A 22,183-nucleotide genomic window follows, 5' to 3' on the forward strand; every position below is an offset into this window, starting at 1 on the left:
GTAAGTGACTTCAGCAAGATATGTTCGACTTTGCCTGACTCAGAGAATGCCAGAAAGCAGGTCCTTTATATAGGCCATGGGGTGTGGCTCCATGACTCAGCACTTATCCAGGCCTGCCCCTCCCTTCCTTCTGTTGCCTCCGCCTATCAAGTCTTCTGACGCGAGGGTCACTCCAGTCTGCAGCTGTTGGCAATTGACCTCCCTCAGGCTGACATGCTGTGGGGGAGGGGGAGGGGTCTAGTTGCTCCGTTTGCCTGGGCATGGAGCCAGAGCTGGGGGCTGGAGGTATTTCCTCCTCTTCAGCCTGTCTGGGCATGGAGCCAGGGCTGGGGCCGGGAGGCATACTAGGACATTCCTCCGTGTTCGGAAGCAGATAAGAAGACCCCGGCTGTGGTGAGATCGGACGAGACACAACAGCGAGGTGTAGAGATGGACAGCCCAATTCTATAAGTCATATCTCACTGATTACAAACGGGACTTCCAGAGCCCAGAAATGATTTTGAGAATGGATTACATTACCTCTCCACAAAGCGACGATTCGCTTTGCGACGTAGCTAGGGGGGGTCAGGCTGGATTCGAACACAGATCAGAATATATCTGACTTGATAAACCAAGATTATTTTTTTTATTTTTTTTTACGTCTGGCCAAATCACTTTGTGTAAAGGATGAGCAAGCCTTACTTCAAGCAGAAGGTCGAGACAAAAGCGCGAGGCTGTGCAAAATATAGATGTTCACACTTCCCAGATGTAAAAACACAACGTGCGTGTGGATATTTTCCAACCGGTTTAACCAATCCCTCAGGCTCTTCCGGTATTTTGTGCTGTTAAAATTTCCACTTTCACAAAAGGTTGTTTCGGCTGTTAATAGGCCTGTGTTTGGCCAAAAGAATCGTTAAATAATTCCAAATTTTGATCCGAGCTTGTTTTTCCTTCCTTTTCCCCTTCTGTTTGGCCTTGCCTTGTTCTCCCTTCCCCTCCCTCCTTTCCTTCTCCTATTTCTTCTTATTTATTTATTTATTGGTATCCTGCCTTTATTATTTTGAGAAATGACTCAAAGCGGCAAGCTTTGAGCCCAAGGTGACCAAAGCCAGCTTTCGTGCCTAAGGAGGTAGGACTAGAACTCACCATCTCCTGGTGATTGGCCCAAAGTCACCTACCCGACTTTCATGCTTAAGGCAGGTCTAAAATTCACTGTCTCTTGGTTTTTAGCCTTCATTCCTCCCTCCCTCCTTCCCTCTCTTTCCATTCCCATCTCCTTCCTTCCTTCCTTCCTTCCTTCCTTCCTTCCTTCCTTCCTTCCTTCCTTCCTTCCTTCCTTCCTTCCTTCCTTCCACACTTACTTACATACTTCCTCTCTATTCCCTCCTTCCTCTCTATTCCTCCCTCCCTCCCTTCTTTCCATTTCCCTCTCCTTCCTCCCTCCTCCCTCCTTTCCTTCCTCCTTTCCCCTCCCCTTTCTCTCCTTCCAACCATCCTTATGTCTCCTTCCTCCCTCCTTTCCATTTCCCTCCTCCTTCCTTCCTTCCTTCCTCCTTCCTTCCTTCCCCTCCTCCTTCCTCTCTGTCTCTCTCCTTCCATCCATCCTTATGTGTCCTTCCTTCCTTCCTTCCTTCCTTCCTTCCTTCCTTCCTTCCTTCCTTCCTTCCCCCTCCCTCTCTCTCTTCCTCTCTCTCTCTTTCTCCCTTCCATCCCTCCTTATGTGTCCTTCCTTCCTTCCTTCCTTCCTTCCTTCCCCCTCCCTCCCTCTCTTCCTCTCTGTCTCTATCTCCCTTCCATCCATCCTTATGTGTCCTTCCTTCCTTCCTTCCTTCCCCCTCCCTCCCTCCCTCTCTTCCTCTCTGTCTCTCTCTCCCTTCCATCCATCCTTATGTGTCCTTCCTTCCTGCCTTCCTTCCTTCCTTCCTTCCTTCCTTCCTTCCTTCCTTCCTCTCTCTCTCTCTCCTTCCATCCATCCTTATGTGTCCTTCCTTCCTTTCCCCTCCCTCCTCCTCTCTGTCTCTCTCTCCCTTCCATCCATCCTTATGTGTCCTTCCTTCTTCCTTCCTTCTTCCTTCCTTCCTTCCTTCCTTCCTTCCTTCCTTCCTTCCTTCCTTCCTTCATTTTTCCTCTTTCTTTCTCTCTTTCTTTCCTTCCTTCCTCCCTCCCTCCCTCCCTTCCTTCCTTCCTTCCTTCCTCTCTGTCTCTCTCCTTCCATCCATCCTATGTGTCCTTCCTTCCTTCCTTCCTTCCTTCCTTCCTTCCTTCCTTCCTTCCTCCTCTCTCTTCCTCTGTCTCTCTTCCTTCCATCCATCCTATGTGTCCTTCCTTCCTCCTTCCTCTTCCTTCCTTCCCTCCTCCTCTCTTCCTCTCTTTCCATCCATCCTTATGTGTCCTTCCTTCTTCCTTCCTTTCCTTCCTTCCTTCCTTCCTTCCTTCTTCCTTCCTTCTTCCTTCCATCCTTCCTTCCTTTCCTTCCTTCCTCTCTGTCTCTCTCTTCCATCCATCCTTGTGTCCTTCCTTCCTTCCTGCCTTCCTGCCTTCCTTCCTCTCTGTCTCTCTCTTCCTTCCATCCATCCTATGTGTCCTTCCTTCCTCTCTGTCTCTCTTCCTCTGTCTCTCTCCTTCCTCTCTCTCTCTCTCTGTCTCTATCTCCTTCCATCCATCCTATGTGTCCTTCCTCTCTCTCTCCTCTCTTCCTTCCTTCCTGCCTTCCTTCCTCCTTCCTCCTCTCTTTCTCTGTCTCTATCTCCTTCCATCCATCCTTGTGTCCTTCCTTCCTCCTCCTTCCTTCTTCCTTCCTCTCTCCTTCCTCCTCTCTCTCTCTTCCTTCCTCCTTCCTCCTCTCTTCTCTCTCTCTCTCTCCTCTCTGTCTCTCTCCTTCCTCCTTTCCATTTCCTCCTCCTTCCTTCCTTTCCTTCCTTCCTTCCTTCCTTCTTCCTTCCTCTCTAATCCTCCCTCCTTCCTTCCTCCTTCCTTCTTCCTCTCTCTCTCTCTCTCTCTCTCTCTCTCTATCTCTCTCTCTCTCTCTCTCTCTTTGGCTCTCTCTTCTGCCTGGCAGCTGAACAACCTGGCTTTTCCTCTTTTGAAGCTTTCTGCAAAGGTGGCCTGGGGGAGCCCTTAAGTCGGGGTGTCCGAGCAAGGACTCTGCCAGAAGATGCCCTCCCTCTCCCTCTCCAACCCTCCCTTGTCTTCCTGTTTCCATCTGCTCGGTTCCCTTCAATATTTCAGTGGGGCAGTTAATAGATTTATGGCTGGAATACAGACACAGCAGAATATTGCAGAGAGCTGGGATCGATTAATCACACCTGTCAAAGTATTCCCAGGTTTTATTCCCGCAATTTGCTTTTAAAATTGCTTGCAGGAGGCAGGCTCCGAAACCATTTGTCTCGTCCTTATGAATAGCCTAGAGCAGGGGTCTCCAACCTTGGTCCCTTTAAGACTTGCGGACTTCAACTCCCAGAGTTCCTCAGCCAGCTTTGCTGACCAAGGACCAAGGTTGAGACCCTGTTTATACCAGGGGTCTCCAACCTTGGCCACTTTAAGCCTGGGGGACTTCAACTCCCAGAATTCCCCAGCCAGCAAGGCTTAAAGTGGCCGAGGTTGGAGACCCCTGGTCTAGAGATAGTCCTCGACCTACAGCCATTCACTTAGTGACCGTTCAAAGATACGACGGCCCTGGTAAAAAGTGACTCACGACCGTTTTTCACACTTGCGACTGTTGCAGGTCACGTGATCAAAAAATTTTAAGGGACTTGTTCAATGAATAACACGGTTGTTAAATGAATCTGGATTCCCCATTGTCTTTGCTACTGTTGTGACCCAGGCCCAAATAGGTAGTAGTAGACACAGACAGTTCAAAAACACACAGACTTTATTAGAACCGCTGAGAATTAACTCATTCTCAGCGTATTCCGAACTAAATCAAAGCAAACTCTTCAGAACACCATTCTTCAGTCTTATCACCAACCTTGGTCTAATTAGGCAAACAGCCAAAGGCTTTTCTTGGCAAAAGTTCAAAAGCAGAAGACGCCCACAAGAAATAAATGCAGCAAGACTATCAATGTTGTTTTCCGGCAAAAAGCTCAAACACTGTTGCTGGTCTTTTAAGCCTTATGGGAGGGGCCAATAATCTCTTGGCCCTACTCCCGAGTTGTCCTCTTTGCTTTAGCTGCTCTTGCCTTCTGGCAGCTCTTCTCATGAGTGCATTAGGAACAGGTTCCTCCTGTTCCTCTGCCTCTCTCTCTCTGTCTCTCTCCTTCCTCCTCCCTCCTTTCCATTTCCCTCCTCCTCCTCCTCCCTCCTCCTCCCTCCTCCTTCCTTCCTTCCATCCATCCTTATGTCCTTCCTTCCATTTCCTTCCTTCTTCCTTCCTTCCTTCCTTCCTTCCCCTCCTCCTCTCTCTTCTCTCTCTCTCTCTCCCATCCATCCTTATGTGTCCTTCCTTCCTTCCTTCCTTCCTTCCTTCCTTCCTTCCTTCCTTCCTTCCTTCCTTCCTTCCTTCCATCCTTATGTGTCCTTCCTTCCTTCCTTCCTGCCTTCCTTCCTTCCTTCCTTCCTTCCTTCCCCCTCCCTCCCTCTCTTCCTCTCTGTCTCTATCTCCCTTCCATCCATCCTTATGTGTCCTTCCTTCCTGCCTTCCTTCCTTCCTTCCTTCCCCCTCCCTCCCTCTCTTCCTCTCTGTCTCTCTCTCCCTTCCATCCATCCTTATGTCTCCTTCCTCCTTCCCTCCCTCCTTTCCATTTCCCTCCCCTCCTTCCTTCCTTCCTTCCTTCCTTCCTTCCTTCCTTCCTTCCTTCCTTCCACACTTCCTCTCTATTCCTTCCTTCCTCTCTAATCCTCCCTCCCTCCTTTCTGCCTTTCTCTCTCTCTCTCTCTCTCTCTCTCTCTCTCTCTCTCTCTCTCTCTCTCATTGGCTCTCCCTTCTGCCTGGCAGCTGAACAACCTGGCTTTTCCTCTTTTGAAGCTTTCTGCAAAGGTGGCCTGGGGGAGCCCTTAAGTCGGGGTGTCCGAGCAAGGACGCTGCCAGAAGATGCCCTCCCCCTCCCTCTCCAACCCTCCCTTGTCTTCCTGTTTCCATCTGCTCGGTTCCCTTCAATATTTCAGTGGGGCAGTTAATAGATTTATGGCTGGAATACAGACACAGCAGAATATTGCAGAGAGCTGGGATCGATTAATCACACCTGTCAAAGTATTCCCAGGTTTTATTCCCGCAATTTGCTTTTAAAATTGCTTGCAGGAGGCAGGCTCTGAAACCATTTGTCTCGTCCTTATGAATAGCCTAGAGCAGGGGTCTCCAACCTTGGTCCCTTTAAGACTTGCGGACTTCAACTCCCAGAGTTCCTCAGCCAGCTTTGCTGACCAAGGACCAAGGTTGGAGACCCCTGCTCTATACCAGGGGTCTCCAACCTTGGCCACTTTAAGCCTGGGGGACTTCATCTCCCAGAATTCCCCAGCCAGCAAGGCTTAAAGTGGCCAAGGTTGGAGACCCCTGGTCTAGAGATAGTCCTCGACTTACAGCCATTCACTTAGTGACCGTTCAAAGATACGACGGCCCTGGTAAAAAGTGACTCACAACCGTTTTTCACACTTGCAACTGTTGCAGGTCACATGATCAAAAAATTTTAAGGGACTTGTTCAATGAATAACACGGTTGTTAAATGAATCTGGATTCCCCATTGTCTTTGCTACTGTTGTGACCCAGGCCCAAATAGGTAGTAGTAGACACAGACAGTTCAAAAACACACAGACTTTATTAGAACCACTAACTCATTCTCAGCGTATTCCAAACTAAATCAAAGCAAATTCTTCAGAACACCATTCTTCAGTCTTATCACCAACCTTGGTCTAATTAGGCAAACAGCCAAAGGCTTTTCTTGGCAAAAGTTCAAAAGCAGAAGACGCCGACAAGAAATAAATGCAGCAAGACAAAGAGCAAGGCTATCAATGTTGTTTTCCGGCAAAAAGCCCAAACACTGTTGCTGGTCTTTTAAGCCTTATGGGAGGGGCCAATAATCTCTTGGCCCTACTCCTGAGTCGTCCACTTTGCTTTAGCTGCTCTTGCCTTCTGGCAGCTCTTCTCATGAGTGCATTAGGAACAGGTTCCTCCTGTTCCTCTGCCTCACTACTATCAGTCTCTGGAGGCTCCGGAGTCCGCACGTCACTCCCCGATGGCCCTGGCCCCACCTCTGCCTCCGACGCAGAGCCCTCATCCGGGCCTTCCCCAGCCTCCAGGACTGGCCCATGTTCTTCCTCAGCCTCATCGCTGTCCGACTCCGTTGCCAGCTCCGCAGGCTGCTGGCGGACCACAACAGCTTCTCAGAAGGTCGCAAACGGGGATCACATGACACTGCAACCGTCATAAATATGAGTCAGTTGCCAAGGGTCCCAATTTTGTTTACCTGATCACAAGGATGCTGTAATAGTCGTAAGTGTGAAAAACGGTCGCAAGTCACTTTTTCTCAGCGATGTTGCAACTTCAAACGGTCACTAAATGAACTGTCGCACATTGAGGACTATCTGTAGTGAGAAAGAAAGAAAAGAAAAATAGAAATAATAACTTCCAACTTCCTTTGATAGCTATGAACAACAGAAACACGTCCAACGGTTAACATTTAACATTTAACAAGTTAACATTTGTCCGTGACATTTTTATAAACTCCTATCATTCCAATAATCGACATTCCATTTCTTTCGGTTTCTCCCCGAAATCCCAACTCCTATCCTTGCTCTGATTTTTCTGCAACTCTTTCCGAGCAGAGATTAAAATTGATCCAGATCTTTTCTTTAATCACCTCGACTCCCACAATGGACGGATGGCTGCAGAAATTGATGGAGTGAGCGGAGATGGTTAAATAGAATGCTTTGATTAAAGAGAAAAAAAAATCAAATACTTCTATTTCTACCGGTACCTGGAAACCGCTTCTGGACTTTATGCTTGAGGTGGGGAAAAAAAATGAAACTTTGATTTTGGGTTTGACCGATTAGATAGGTTTGTTGTTATAGAAATGGCTAATTTAAACAAATATGTAAAAGTAAAAAGCTGAGGTTGGATGCAAAGGTGGGATTCACATAATTTACCTACCGGTTCACCCAGCGTCGAAAATAGTGAACGCACCTCCGCGCATGCGCCCGGCCTTCTGTGCATTCGCTTCGCTCGTGCACTTGCTTTATGCACATACGCCCAGACTCAAAAGCGTGCCTAAATAGGACAGCATAGAGCTGGGGCAGGGGGCGAAGGCGGTCCCACCCGCGATTTTTACTACTAGTTCGCTCAAACTGGTCGGAACCAGCTGAATATGATCTCTGGTTTGATGTTAATGCTTGATTCTAACTGCATTGAAGAGAGTTGGAAATCAATGCCTTTTCCTTCATTTACTCCTGTTTCTTTCCCTCCCTTTTCCCCTCCCTGTTTTTATTTACTTTTGTATCTTCTTTGCATGCTACATTATAAACTAATTTAAAAAAAATAAATAAACCTCATTTAATCGCAGCGGCGTCCGAATAGCTAGAATGTGATCGATCGCGGGGAAATGAACCGTTTGTCAAAAGAAGCAAAAAACAGTCGTGTTTTATTTCCTGCCCGCGGGGAATAAGAACGTGAGAATGCACAGGTCAGGAGAACCTTCAAAGTAAGTTGCGGCATTTAAAAAGATCGCTGAGAAATTTGAAGGTCAAAAAAAAAAAAAAGGAGATAGGAATCGTGATAAATCAGTGATCAGGGAAGGAAAGATTTAGCTCTGACTTCTTTTCCCTTCCTTTTCATTCCAAGTAGTCAGGGGTGGGCTTCAAAATTTTTAGCAAGGAGTTCTCTGTCCGGTTGCTGGGTGGGTGTGGCCATGATGGGCATGGCCTAGTTGGGGCGAGTCATTGGCCCCAATAGAGAGAGTGTGCACCTTGGGCGTTCTCCTGGATGGACGGCTGTCCTTTGAAGATCATTTGGCGGCCATCTCCAGGAGAGCTTTTAACCAGGTTCCGCCTGGTTCACCAGTTGCGCCCCTTTCTAGACCGGGATGGCCTATGCACGGTCACTAACGCTCTCGTGACATCTCGTCTGGATTACTGCAATGCTCTCTACATGGGGCTCCCCTTGAGGAGCACCCGGATGCTCCAGTTAGTTCAGAATGCGGCTGCGCGGGTGATAGAGGGAGCCCCTCGTGGTTCCCATGTGACACCTCTCCTGCGCAGACTGCACTGGCTACCTGTGGCCTTTCGGGTGCGCTTCAAGGTTTTGGTAACTATCTTCAAAGCGCTCCATGGCATAGGGCCGGGTTACTTACGGGACCATCTGCTGCTACTGAATGCCTCTCACCGACCCGTGCGCTCTCACAGAGAGGGACTCCTCAGAGTGCCGTCGGCCAGGCAGTGCCGACTGGCGACACCCAGGGGAAGGGCCTTCTCTGTGGGGGCTCCCACCCTCTGGAATGAACTTCCCCCAGGACTCCGCCAACTTCCTGACCTTCAAACCTTTCGCCGCGAGCTTAAGACACATCTATTTATCTACGCAGGACTGGACTAGAATTTTAAATTTTGAATTTGGTTTTAATGGGGTTTTATTATTTGTATTGCTATTTTTAATTATTCGGCCTTATGTAATAAGTTTTTTTAATTGATGTTTTATTTTGTATTTATATGTATATTTCATCTGGCTGTGAACCGCCTTGAGTCCCTAGGGAGATAGGGCGGTATAAAAATGCGAAAAATAAAAAATGCGAAAATAAATATAAATAAATGGCGAGGGGGGGAGCATTTTTGCCCTCCCCAGGCTCCGGAGGCCTTCTTCCGGAATTTCCGATAGGCCTGTTTTTCGCCCTCCTCGAGCCTCTGAGTGTGCCCTGCACTTGCCTGCATCCAAATGGACCACATGGGGACTCCTGGGAAGAGAGGGGAGGGGTGGCCCGGAATAGCATTTGGGGATTTATTTATTTTTTTCAATTTCTTTTTGTCACAACAGAATACACAAACAATTGTCATAGATAAAACAACATATTTTGAAGAAAATATATACATATATGTAAAAAAAATATGCATTAGCTATATTAATTAGATATAATAAAGGGAACAATAGGACAGGAACGGTAGGCACTTTTGTGCTCTTATGCACGCCCCTTATAGTCCTCTTAGGAATGGGGTGAGGTCAATAGTAGACAGTTTTTGGTTGAAGATTTTGGGATTTTGAGTAGAGACTATGGAGTCAGGTAATGAGTTCCAAGCATTAACAACTCTGTTACAGAAGTCATATTTTCTGCAATCAAGTTTGAAGCATTTGACATTTAGCTTGAATCTATTTTTTGCTCTTGTAATATTGCGATTGAAGCTGAAGTAGTCTTTTACAGGAAGGATATTGCAATAGATGATTTTGTGTGTTAAACACAGGTCATGTCGAAGTCGACGGAGTTCTAAGTTTTCTAATCCCAGGATTTCAAGTCTTGTTGGTATAAGGTATTTTGTTGTTTTCGGAGGAGTGAAGAACTCTTCTAGTAAAATATTTCTGGACTCTTTCTATTGTATTTATGTCAGAGATGTGGTGAGAGTTCCAGACGGATGAGCTGTATTCAAGAATAGGTCTGGCAAATGTTTTGTATGCTCTAGTTAGTAGTGTAGAGTTTTTAGAAAAGAAGCTGCGTAAAATTAGGTTTACAACTCTTAGAGCCTTTTTTGCTATGTAGTTTGTATTATTATTATTATTATTGTATGTAGTTTGTATTATTATTATTATTATTGTATTGTATTATTATTATGTAGTTTGGATTATGTAGTTTGGATTCTCCAAACTGCACAGAATCTTAGCTAGAGGTTCTCCCGAACCCCTGCGAACCCCTAGCAGCCCCACCCCTGCAGATAGTCCTCGACCTACGACCACAACGGAATCCAAAATTTCTGCTGCTAAAGCTGTTAAATGTATTAAATTATTAACTCTGTTAAAGTTGTTAAATGAGTAACACAGTTGTTTTTAAGTGAATCCAGTTTCCAAATTGACTTTGTGAAAACATCAAAATTTGCAGAAATGGCAGAATTGACCTGTCAAAGAACAAACCATATTTATGGTGGAATTTTTTTTTGGAAAGGCTGAAAACCATATATGGATTTTTTGCTGAAAGAAGTAAAAAAATAAATGGATGATTTATAGCTTGAAGATTAAGAAAGATGGAGATTAAGCGAGGGGCTGAAAGGATTTGCAAAATATTTAGGAAGGAGTTGCACTACAAATCTGTTGAAAAGAAGATCCAAAATCACTTATACATTTCTTAGCTTCAGTTTTCTTTTTCTTTCGATTCCCCTTTTTGTTACATGAACATTATGTATGTTCATATATAATATGAATGAGGGAGATGATGGCTTAGTGGGTAAGACACTGAGCTTGTCGATCGAAAGGTCGGCAGTTCAGTGGTTCGAAACCCTCGTGCTGCATAATGGGGTGAGCTCCCGTTACTTGTCCCAGCTTCTGTCAACCTAGCAGTTCGAAAGCAGGTAAAAAATGCAAGTTGAAAAAATAGGGACCACCTTTGGTGGGAAGGTAACAGGGTTCCGTGCGCCTTTGGCATTGAGTCATGCCAGCTACATGATCATGGAGACGTCTTCAGACAGCGCTGGCTCTTCGGCTTTGAAATGGAGATGAGCACCGCCCCCTAGAGTCGGGAACGGCTAGCACATATGTGCGAGGGGAGTCTTTATCTTTACCTTTATATAATATGAATATATGTTAAATACAGGTAGCCCTCAATTTACGACCATAATTGAGCCCAAAACTTCTGCTGCTAAGCGAGATAGTTGTTAAGTAAGTTTTGTCCCATTGTACGACCTTTCCTGCCACTGTCGTTAAGTGAATCATTGCAGTTGTTAAGTTAGGAACCCGGTTGTTAAGTGAATCCGGCTTCCCAATCGACTTGGCTTGCCAGAAGGTCGCAAAAAGGGATCACATGACTGGGACCAGTGGTGGGTTGCTACCGGTTCGCTCCGGTTCGGGCAAGCCGGTAGCGGTGGCGGCAGGAGGCGTGAACTGGTAGCGACAGGATATGAAACCCACTATTGCCCAGGACACTGCAACCGTCATAAATATGAGTCAGTTACCAAGTGCCTGAATTTTGATCACATGACCATGAGGATACTGCAACGGTCGTAAGTGTGAAAAACGGTCATAAGTCACTTTTTTCAGTGCCGTTGTAACTTTTGAATAGTCACTAAATGAATTGTTGTAACCCTAGGGACTTTTTCTTGTCGTCTTCTTCTTCTGCGCTCTGCATAATGTGGTTTATTCCGAAAAGGAATAAGCAAGGCTGTGGATGGATCCATGTTGGAAAGGAAGATACTTGTTTAATCCATTTAATTCGATCTGCAGCGAGATGGAGGGCTGTTTTTCCAGACTAAGGTTTGCAAAAAATGATCTCAAAAGAAGAATTGAGAGGAAGGGAGAAGGAAAGATAAAGGTTACGATCTTGTTGAGCGCAGAAAAGTGTGTGCTTTATTTATTTTATTTAATTTATTTTATTTTGTCACAACAGTATACACAACCATCAACATAAAACAACAACACATCATATAAACATATATATAAGCAAAAGTATGCAACAACTATATTAATTTGATTAATTAGGACCTGGGTACTTACGGGACCGCCTGCTGTTACCATACGCCTCCCACCGACCCGTACGCTCCCACAGAGAGGGACTTCTCAGGGTGCCGTCCGCCAAACAATGTCGGCTGGCGGCCCCCAGGGGAAGGGCCTTCTCTGTGGGGGCTCCCACACTCTGGAACGAGCTTCCCCCGGGTTTACGCCAAATACCTGACCTTCGGACATTTCGTCGCGAACTCAAGACTCACCTTTTTATCCGCGCGGGGCTGGCTTAAATCGGGATTTTAATTTTAAATTTATTAATTTTAAACGGGGTTTTAGTATGGTAAATTTTAATCACTGGGCTAATTTAAATAAGTTTTTTAAATCGTATTTTAAATTTGTATATTGTATTGTCGGTTTTTTTTTTTTATTATTATTATGCCTGTACACCGCCCTGAGTCCTTCGGGAGAAGGGCGGTATAAAAATCAAATAAAATAAATAAATAAATAATAATAATGAAAGGGAACAATAGGACAGGAACGGTAGGTACTTTTGTGCTCTTATGCACGACCCTTATGGTCCTCTTAGGAATGGGGTGAGGTCAGTGGTGGGATTCAGTCAGTTCGCACCACTTTGGGAGAACCGGTTGTTAACTGTCTGAGCAGTTTGGCAAACTGGTTGCTGGAAGAAATCATTAGGGCAGAGAACCGGTTGTTAAATTACTTGAATCCCACCACTGGGTGAGGTCAACAGTAGACAGTTTTTGGTTGAAGATTTTGGGATTTTGAGAAGAGACCATAGAGTCAGGTAGTGCATTCCAAGCGTTAACAACTGTGTTACAAAAGTCATATTTTCTGCAATCAAGATTGAAGCGGTTAACATTAAGTTTCAATCTATTGTTTGCTCTTGTATTATTGCGATTGAAGCTGAAGTAGTCTTTAACAGGAAGGACATTGCAGTAGAATCATGATTCTGTGTATTAAACACAGGTCTTGTCGGAGTTGGCAGAGTTCTAAATTTTCTAATTCCAGGATTTCAAGTCTGGTGGTGTAAGGTATTTTGTTGTAATCAGAGGAGCAGAGAACTCTTCTTGTAAAATATTTCTGGACACGCTCAATTGTATTGATGTCAGAGATGTGGTATGGGTTCCAGACAGGTGAGCTGTATTCAAGAATAGGTCTAGCAAATGTTTTGTATGCTCTTGGTTTCTTGGTTTGTCAAGCACCAAGAGGCAGGACAAGAAGGATGGATAGAAACTAATCAAGGAGAGAAGCAACCTGGAATTAAGGAGAAATTTCCTGAACAATTAACCAGTGGAACGACTTGCCACCAGAAGTTGTGGATACTCCATCGCTGGAGGCTTTTAAGAAGAGATTGAACAACCATTTATCTGAAATGGTATAGAGCCATGATGGCGAATCTATGGCATGCGTGCCATAGGTAGCACACACAGCCCTTTCTGCGGGCACACCAGCCGTCGGCCCAGCCCAGCTCCACTGCGCATGTGTGCGCACCTCCCGCCACTCAGATGGTCTTCAGGTCTCTGCCGCGCATACGCAGGGGACGGGTCCATGGGTGGGGGCGAGGGGCATGCACGGGGACACATGTACATGCATGGGGGCGAGGGGCGTGCGGGGCGGCTCACACACATGTGCAGTGGTGGGTCGCATGCACGAGGGTGGGTCACATGCATGGGGGGGGCTGCTCGTGTTGCATTGGGGGTGGCGCTTTGAGCACTCGGCTCCAAAAAGGTTAACTATCACTGGTATAGGGTTTCCTGCCTGAGCAGCGGGTTGGATTAGAAGACCTCCGAGGTCCCTTCTAATTCTGTTATTCTATGTTTTATTCTATGTTCTTAGAAGGATGATTAAGTGGGTTCTGGGATTATTATTACAGTCATGAGTTAAGAATTACCTGTAGCCAGAGGTGGGTTTCAACAGGTTCTGACCAGTTCTGGAGAACCGGTAGCGGAAATTTTGAGTAGTTCGGAGAACTGGTAGTAAAAATTTTGACTGGGCCCGCTCCCATCTATTCTCTGCCTCCTGAGTCCCAGCTGGTCGGGAGGAAATGTGTCTTAGCCATTGAGCCACCTAGTCAGTCTAGGTATCTATGTATCTGTTCTGTCCCCCCACCGCTCCGTCCGAGCGATGGCTTAATTAGCTGGCACTATCAGCCCTGGCAGCAAAAGAGCCAGCGTCTGCCAAGTGGCTCCATTATCTCCCTCGAAGCTGATAAGTCAAACAGTACTTCAGCTCTTAGTTAAGCAGTTGATTTGCCTGCTACGAAGAGACACAGCAGTTCTCGCTGCCTTTATATCCTGTGGGGTGTGGCTCCGTGACTCAACACTTCCTAGGCCTGCCCCACCGCTGCTTCTGTTGTTCCCGCCTCTCCTGCCTACGAAACCTAGGGTCCAGCCAGGCCTGATTGCCATCAGCTGGGTCTGGGGGGGGTTGTCCTGGGGGGGGGACTAGAAGACCTCCACGGTCCCTTCCGGATCTGCGATTTTTCTGTGATTTTTGTCCTTGCTTCTCGTCTTTGCCAATCATACCGATTGGCAAAGACGAGAAGAGAGGTTGTGACGAAGGAGGGGTCTTTTTTCCCCATTTTCTAGGGGGTGTGGGGGTGGCTGGGGCACCCTGACACTCACAATGTGCAGACAACAACTCTCAGGGCCCATCCCTGACAAACACCCTTGGCGCTGACTCAGGACGCCTCCAGGCTTCTCAAGGACTTCTAAATATTTACCCATCTTCCCAGACCTGCTCTGCCAAAAAAAGGGGGGGCTTAAGAGAGGGAGGGGACAGGCCTGGGGGTGTGGGAGAGACGGGGCTTGAACCTGGAGAGCTGAGATCTGGAATAACAAACAGGGGCCCAGCGGAATCAGGAATAATACACGGGGCAGACCTGGAACAAGGTCTCAGCACTTCATCAATCCCAGAGCGATGGCGGGGGCGGGGGGTGGGGGGCTGCTCCCATAAATCTGGCTGGATTCCTTTCCTTTCCTCCCCTTCCCGAGGAGGGGTCTGCAGTGAGAGCAGTCCCCCCCCCCCATTTTCCTTACCAGCCTTGATTGGGCCGTAAAGGATGGCTTTGGGCAAAGCAGCCCCTTGGCTGTACATTTGGGGAAAGAGAGGCAAGGGTTTGGCGGAGAAGGGGAGGGGAGAGGAAGGAGGAAGAGAAGGAAAGGAAAGGAATAGTAAAAGGAGAGGAAAGGAAAGGAAGAGAAAAAAGGAGAAAGAGAAAGAGAAGGAAAGGAAAGGAAAGGAAAGGAGAGGAGAGGAGAGGGAGGGAGGGAGGAAAGGAAAGGAAAGGAAAGGAAAGGAAAGGAAAGGAAAGGAAAGGAAGGGAAAGGAAAGGAGAGAGGAGAGGAGAGGAGAGGAGAGGAGAGGAGAGGAGAGGAGAGGAGAGGAGAGGAGAGGAGAGGAGAGGGAAGGGAAGGAGGAAGGAGGAAGGGAAGGAAGAGAAAAGAGAGGAAAGGAAAGGAGAGGAGAGGGAAGGAAAAAAAGGAAAGGAAGAGAAGAGGGAAGGGAAGGGAAGGAGAGGAAAGAAAGAGAAAAGAGGAGAGGAGAGAGAGGAGGAAGGAAGGGAAGGAAGAAGGGAAGGAAGAGAAAGAGAGGAAAGGAAAGGAGAGGAGAGGAAGGAAGGAAAGGAAAGGAAAGGAAAGGAAGAGAAAAGGAGAGGAGAGGAAGGGAAGGGAAGGAAAGGAAAGGAAAGAGGAGAGGAGAGGGAAGGGAAGGGAAGGAGAGGAAGAGAAGAGGGAAGGGAAGGAGAGGAAAGAAAGAGAAAAGAGGAGAGGAGAGGGAAGGAGAGGAGAGGGAAGGAAAGAAAAGGAAAGGAAGAAAAAAGAGGAGAGGGAAGAGAAGGGAAGGGAAAGGAAGGAAGAGAAAAGAGGAAAGGAAAGGAGAAAGGGAAGACGAAAGGGAAGGGAAGGGAAGAATCTGTATCTCCTTTATCTAATCTTGGCTAAACTTGGGGAAATGAACAGGATGAGATGAAAAGATTGCTTGGATGGGAACCCTGGAGAAACCCAGAACGGAGGGGGCTAGATTGGGAAAAGCCATTTTTAGCTGTTTCAAGTATACTTCACAGCTGCCTGCAATTACTGCAGGTTCTAGTCCCACCAGGTCCAAGGTTGACTCAGCCTTCCATCCTTTATAAGGCAGGTAAAATGAGGACCCAGATTGTTGGGGGGGCAATAAGTTGACTTTGTAAATATACAAATAGAATGAGACTATTGCCTTACACACTGTAAGCCGCCCTGAGTCTTCGGAGAAGGGTGGGATATAAATGTAAATAAATAAAAAAAACAACAGCCCTGAATTCAACAGGAATCAAGCTTGAATTAAAGGTGACTTGACTTAAGGAGTTAAATTAAACTAACCGTCTTTGATGTGATTGCTTATTACATCTAATCCTCAACTTAAAACCATCTGTTTAGTGACCATTTGAAGTTACAACGGCGCTGGGGGGGAAAAAAATGACTTTCTCCTTAGTTCCAGGTCGCTTCGGTCCTCGATGAGTTTCCACCCGTTGCTTCTTGTCCTGCCTTCAAGGGCTTTGGAGGATAGCTTGACTCCCTCTTCTTTGGGGCAGCCCCTCTCTGCTGCCACGAAGACTGGAAGGCTGCTATCAAAACCTTGGCCTACCCTCACTGGCTGTCGTTTCTTCTTCTTTTTTTCCCCCCAGGCAATGTAACAAAACTTCCATCGGCAGTGACAGTTGTGACTTGATGTGCTGCGGCCGTGGCTACAATCCTTACATGGACACGGTGGTGGAGAGATGCAACTGCAAGTATCACTGGTGTTGCTACGTTACCTGCAAGAAGTGCGAGCGGACGGTTGAGAAGTACGTGTGCAAATGAAGCGTCTTGTCCACGCCTCTCCGCTGCTTCCCCCCCGCCCGCCCCGCCCCTCCACGGGACCCTCAAAAAGAAGGAGGGAGGGGGAGAAAACGCAAACTGCCTTACGAAGGAAATCTGGGTTTAATCCAAAGAAACCGGCCCCTGATCTTCGGCCAACAGAGATTGTCTCCTTCGAGGATCTTTTCGAACAATCGCTCGCCGTCGACGATTTCAACGCCGGCTCGTGAGAACTCTGAAAGCGAGGACTTTGAACTGACTCGAGAAGGCGCTGTCGTTTGTGAGAAATCTCGGTCAGGGAAACGAGGAATCGTGGGTTTGATCACGGCCACCCCACCTTCGCCCTTTGGGATCTCGACTGTCGGTGGTCTTGTGTGGGTTAACTCATAACGTGTTTGGGGGAATCGAAAACACCTTTTCCTAAAATGCATGCCCCTGACGCAGTAATAAAGGGCACAACCTATTGTCGTGTCCCACTCCTCCGCTGACGGCCGGGTCAGGGAAATCCGAATCAGGCGTGCCTCTGCAGCTCTGCCCAAAGTCCTAGCAAAGTCCTCAAGGCAGGCAGGCAGACCAGAAAGTGACTTCAGCAAGATATGTTTAGACTTTGCCTGACTCAGAGAATGCCAGAAAGCAGATCCTTTATATAGGCCATGGGGTGTGGCTCCATGACTCAGCACTTATCCAGGCCTGCCCCTCCCTTCCTTCTGACGCTGCCGCCTATCAATTCTTCTGACGCGAGGGTCACTCCAGTCGGCAGCTGTTGGTAATTGACCTCCCTCAGGCTCACATGCTGTGGGGGAGGGGGAGGGGTCTAGTTGCTCCGTTTGCCTGGGCATGGAGCCAGGGCTGGGGCCGGGAGGTGCTTCCTCCTCCTCAGCCTGTCTGGGCATGGAGCCAGGGCTGGGGCCGGGAGGTGCTTCCTCCTCCTCAGCCTGTCTGGGCATGGAGCCAGGGCTGGGGCCGGGAGGTGCTTCCTCCTCCTCAGCCTGTCTGGGCATGGAACCAGGGCTGGGGCCGGGAGGCATACTAGGACATTCCTCAGCGTTCGGAAGCAGATAAGAAGGCCCCGGCTGCGGTGAGAGCGGGCAAGACACAACACCTATTGTTGTGACCTAGGCTCCCTTAACAAGCCGGAGGCAGGAATTGGTCCCAGAAAAACTTCTTCTATTTACACAGCTGCGAATTCCGCGTTCATTCACAGTCAGCAAAGTTTGTCCAAACAGTTTTTCAAAGGAATATTTCTCAAGCACAGACCTCGTCTCGCTTGGCGAGCTGCCACGTAACTGGTTTCCAACCGCAGTACGAGGCAAAACTAGGCGCAGAGTCTCTCAGAGTCGCGGGACGAACCGAATTGTTTCCTGCGAAAGCCCCCCTCCCCGTTCTCTCCTCTTGTGTTTCCTGTGGGAGGGGCCAATCACCTCCAAGGTGTGGCTTTACTCCCGAGTCGACCCTGCTTTCTGAATTTGTTCTTGTCTTCTGGCAGCTCTGCGCATGCGCACACTGGGAACAGGCCCCAGCTGCTCCTCTGCCTTGCTGTTGTCTATCTCCCGCTCTGCTTCCGACGCAGAGCCCTCGTCCGAGCTTTCCCCAGCCCCCAGGACTGGCCCAAGTTCCTCCCCAACCTCCTCACTCTCCGACTCTGCTGCCAACTCCACTGGCCACCAGCGGGCCACAACACCTATAGAATGATGTTCGGTTCTCCCCCACTCAAAAAAAGTTTGTTGAACTTTTTCCACCCTGGAATGGCTTATCTTCTAGCTTTGTTTCTCTTCATCCTTGAAACAACATCTCCATTCTTCCCCGTCTGGTTTTTTCCCCCTTAAAACTGGCAGCATTGCTTGGAAAGACCAAATGAAAATGCCCAATCCTTAAAATGTTCTGTTTGGTTGTATGTGTTTGTTTTTTTTAAATTCTTGCCAACATTTGATTTTTGCTGGAAAACTCTTCCCCCTCCTTTTGTGTTCCTCATATCCGGTGATTTTGCATATGAAAGAGGCTGCAGAGACAGAGGGTATGGCTATTTTTTTTTTGGGAAGGAGGGGATCAGAGAAACTTCTGGACTTTGGAGACTATGTGGTGGGCGCGCTCACAATATGGCTGATGTTACAGACCGAGGCCGGTTTCCCGTCTGATCAAGGACCTTCACTTCTGTTTTTGGTGAAATCTTTTTTTCAAGGGGCTTCAAAGCTTTATGGCAAATAAATATGATGCTAAAGGCTGTGGATTCGCTCCGCAGCTGACCAGCTGTTTGGCTCCTTTCATTTATTAAAAAATAATCCTTTTTAAAAAAAAAAACCAGGAAAAAAATCCATGGATAATCACATTGGTAATGCTTCCTGTGTCTCCTGCCACAATGAAATTGGCATTCTTGGTGGTCTCTGAGCTTGGCTGTTTTCTTGTAAACGTCTCACGACCCAACTAGGTAATGCCATCAGTGCTAGAAGGGAGTAGGATTGTTTGAGGAAGAGAAGGAGGAGGAGAACTGTGGGAGTCCTTGGAGCTCTCTGAGCTTAGGTGGTTTTCTTGCAGACGTTTCATGACCCAAAGTAGGTAACATCATCATTTCTAGTGATGTTGTGATGACGCTAACACTGATGGTGTTACCTACTTTGGTAATGAAACGTCGGCAAGAAAACAGCCAAGCTCCGAGAGAACTAAGGACCCCTCATTTGAACCCCGAGGTTCAAATATTTTCCTTTATTGGTCTCTTGTTACATCTAGCCATGGATCCAGGTAGTACAGAAAAGCTATACCTTCCTTCCTCTCCTTCTGTCCACATATCCCTCCATTCCTCCCTCCCTCCATTCCTTCCTTCCATATATCCCTCCCTCCCTCCCTTCCTTCTGTCCATATATCACTCCCTTTCCTTCTTCCTTCCTTTTATCTCTCTCTCCCTTTATTTCTCTCCCTTCCTTCCTTCCTTCCTTACTTTCCTTCCTTCCTTATATCTCTCTTTCCTCCCTCCCTCTATTTCTCACCTCCCTCCCTCTACTATTTCCTTCCTTCCTTCCTTTCTTCTATCTCTCTTTCCTCCCTCATTCTATTTCTCCCCTCCCTCCCTCTACTATTTCCTTCCTTCCTTCCTTCCTTCCTTCCTTCCTTTCTTCTATCTCTCTTTCCTCCCTCCCTCTATTTCTCCTCTCCCTCCTACTATTTTCTTCCTTCCTTCCTTCCTTCCTTCCTTCCTTCCTTCCTTCATATCTTTCTTTCCTCCCTCCTTCTTTCTCCTCTCCCTCCCTCTACTATTTCCTTCCTTCCTTCCTTCCTTCCTTCCTTCCTTCCTTCCTTCCTTCTATTTCTCTCCTCCCTCCTCTATTTCTCCTCCCTCCTCTACTATTTCCTTCCTTCCTTCCTTCTCTCTCTTCCTCCCTCCTCTACTATTTCCTTCCTTCCTTCCTTCCTTCCTTCCTTCCTTCCTTCCTTCCTTCCTTCCTTCCTTCCTTCTCTCTCTTTCCTCCCTCCCTCTATTTCTCTCCTCCTCTACTATTTCCTTCCTTCCTTCCTTCCTTCCTTCCTTCCTTCCTTCCTTCCTTCCTTCTATTTCTCTTTCCTCCCTCCCTCTATTTCTCCCCTCCCTCCCTCTACTATTTCCTTCCTTCCTTCCTTCTCTCTCTTTCCTCCCTCCCTCTACTATTTCCTTCCTTCCTTCCTTCCTTCCTTCCTTCCTTCCTTCCTTCCTTCCTTCCTTCCTTCCTTCTCTTTCCTCCCTCCCTCTATTTCTCTTCTCCCTCCCTCTACTATTTTCTTTCTTCCTTCCTTCCTTTATATCTTTCTTTCTTCCCTCCCTCTTTCTCCCCTCCCTCCCTCTACTATTTCCTTTCTTCCTTTCTTCTCTCTTTCCTCTCTCCCTCTATTTCTCCCCTCCCTCCCTCTACTATTTCCTTCCTTCCTTCCTTTCTTCTATCACTCTTTCCTCTCTCCCTCTATTTCTCTTCTCCCTCCCTCTACTATTTCCTTCCTTCCCTCCCTCCCTCCCTCCCTCCCTCCTTCCTTCCTTCCTTCCTTCCTTCCTCTCTCCCTGATTTGCTTCAGGGTCCAATTCCAGGTGACGTTTGCCAGCTTCAAAGCCATAGAGCCAAATCAATAATTAATCCATTTCAGAGAAAGACGACAGTTCTTCCACTTTCATATCTCAGGGACACCCACCGGGTCGGCTCGCTCATCCAGGATCAAATCTCAGACTTGATGTGCAACGCAGTAGCCAGAATCTGGAGACACCTAAAGTTTGATCATGATTACCAGGAGTTGGCAGAGCTCTGGGACAGATATAAGATGTATCACTCCTGGCAGTGGTGAAATCCAATTTTTTTTACTACTGGCTCGGTGGGCGTGGCTTGGTGGGCATGGCAGGGGAAAGATGCTGCAAAATCCCCATTCCCTCTCCACTCCTGGGGAAGGATGCTGCAAAATCCCCATTCCCTCCCCACCCCAGGGGAAGGATACTGCAAAATCCCCATTCCCTCTCCACTCCTGGGGAAGGATGCTGCAAAATCCCCATTCCCTCCCCACCCCAGGGGAAGAATACTGCAAAATCCCCATTCCCTCTCCACTCCTGGGGAAGGATGCTGCAAAATCCCCATTCCCACCCCACTCCTGGGGAAGGATACTGCAAAATCCCCATTCCCTCCCAGGGAAGGATACTGCAAAATCCCCATTCCCTCTCCACCCCTGGGGAAGGATACTGCAAAATCCCCATTCCCTCTCCACTCCTGGGGAAGGATGCTGCAAAATCCCCATTCCCTCCCCACCCCAGGGGAAGGATACTGCAAAATCCCCATTCCCACCCCACTCCTGGGGAAGGATACTGCAAAATCTCCATTTCCGTCCCACTCCAGGGGGAAGGATACTGCAAAATCCCCATTCCCACCCCACTCCAGGGGGAAGGATACTGCAAAATCCCCATTCCCACCCCAATCCAGGGAAAGGATACGGAAGGATACTGCAAAATCCCCATTCCCACCGCACTCCAGGGGGAAGGACACTGCAAAATCCCCATTCCCACCCCACTCCAGGTGGAAGGATACTGCAAAATCCCCATTCCCACCCCAATCCAGAGAAAGGATACTGCAAAATCCTCATTCCCACCCCAATCCAGGGGGAAGGATACTGCAAAATCCCCATTCCCACCCCACTCCAGGGAAAGGATACTGCAAAATCCTCATTCCCACCCCACTCCAGGGGGAAGGATACTGCAAAATCCCCATTCCCACCTCAATCCAGGGGGAAGGATACTGCAAAATCCCCATTCCCACCCCACTCTGGGGCCAGCCGAAGGTGGTATTTGCCAGTTCTCCAAACTACTCAAAATTTCCGCTACGGGCTTTCCAGAACCTGTCAGAACCTGCTGGATTTCACCCCTGACTCCTGAGTACCTTATAGGTTTACATATCAGGAAACTTGCACTTAAACCTTGTCAGGGTGACCTGATTCAAACCATGTAAGATTGGGCTCCAGGACTTTACTTCCTGCTAATTAAACCTAGTTTATAACGACAATCTGGGCCTAGCCGTATTACAGGGGATCCTCAAGTTACAACACTTCATTTAGTGACCGTTCAAAGTTACACCAGCACTGAACAAAGCGGCGTATGACCATTTTTCACACTTATGACCGTTGTACCATCCTGGGTAAGCACGTGATCAAAATTCAGACGCTTGGCAACTGATTCATATTTACGACGGTCGTAGTGTCCTGGGGTCACGTGATCATCTTTTCCGGACTTCTGACAAGCCAAGTCAAGGGGGGGAAACCAGATTTATTTAACAGCTGTGTGATTGACTTAACAACTGCA

General features: G+C 47.7%; 1 protein-coding gene across 1 annotated transcript in view; it reads left to right on the plus strand.

The window, feature by feature from the left end:
- WNT11 (Wnt family member 11) overlaps positions 1-18,644 on the plus strand; it is a 67,965-nt gene extending 49,321 nt beyond the window's left edge. The window contains exon 6 of the mRNA XM_058185982.1: positions 16,218-18,644. Coding sequence (XP_058041965.1) covers positions 16,218-16,392 — 175 coding nt within the window. The 3' untranslated portion in view covers positions 16,393-18,644. The remainder of the gene's footprint in view (positions 1-16,217) is intronic.
- Positions 18,645-22,183: the final 3,539 nt, after the last annotated feature.

The sequence above is a fragment of the Ahaetulla prasina genome, chromosome 5 (assembly GCF_028640845.1).
Source record: "Ahaetulla prasina isolate Xishuangbanna chromosome 5, ASM2864084v1, whole genome shotgun sequence".
Taxonomy (NCBI): domain Eukaryota; kingdom Metazoa; phylum Chordata; class Lepidosauria; order Squamata; family Colubridae; genus Ahaetulla; species Ahaetulla prasina.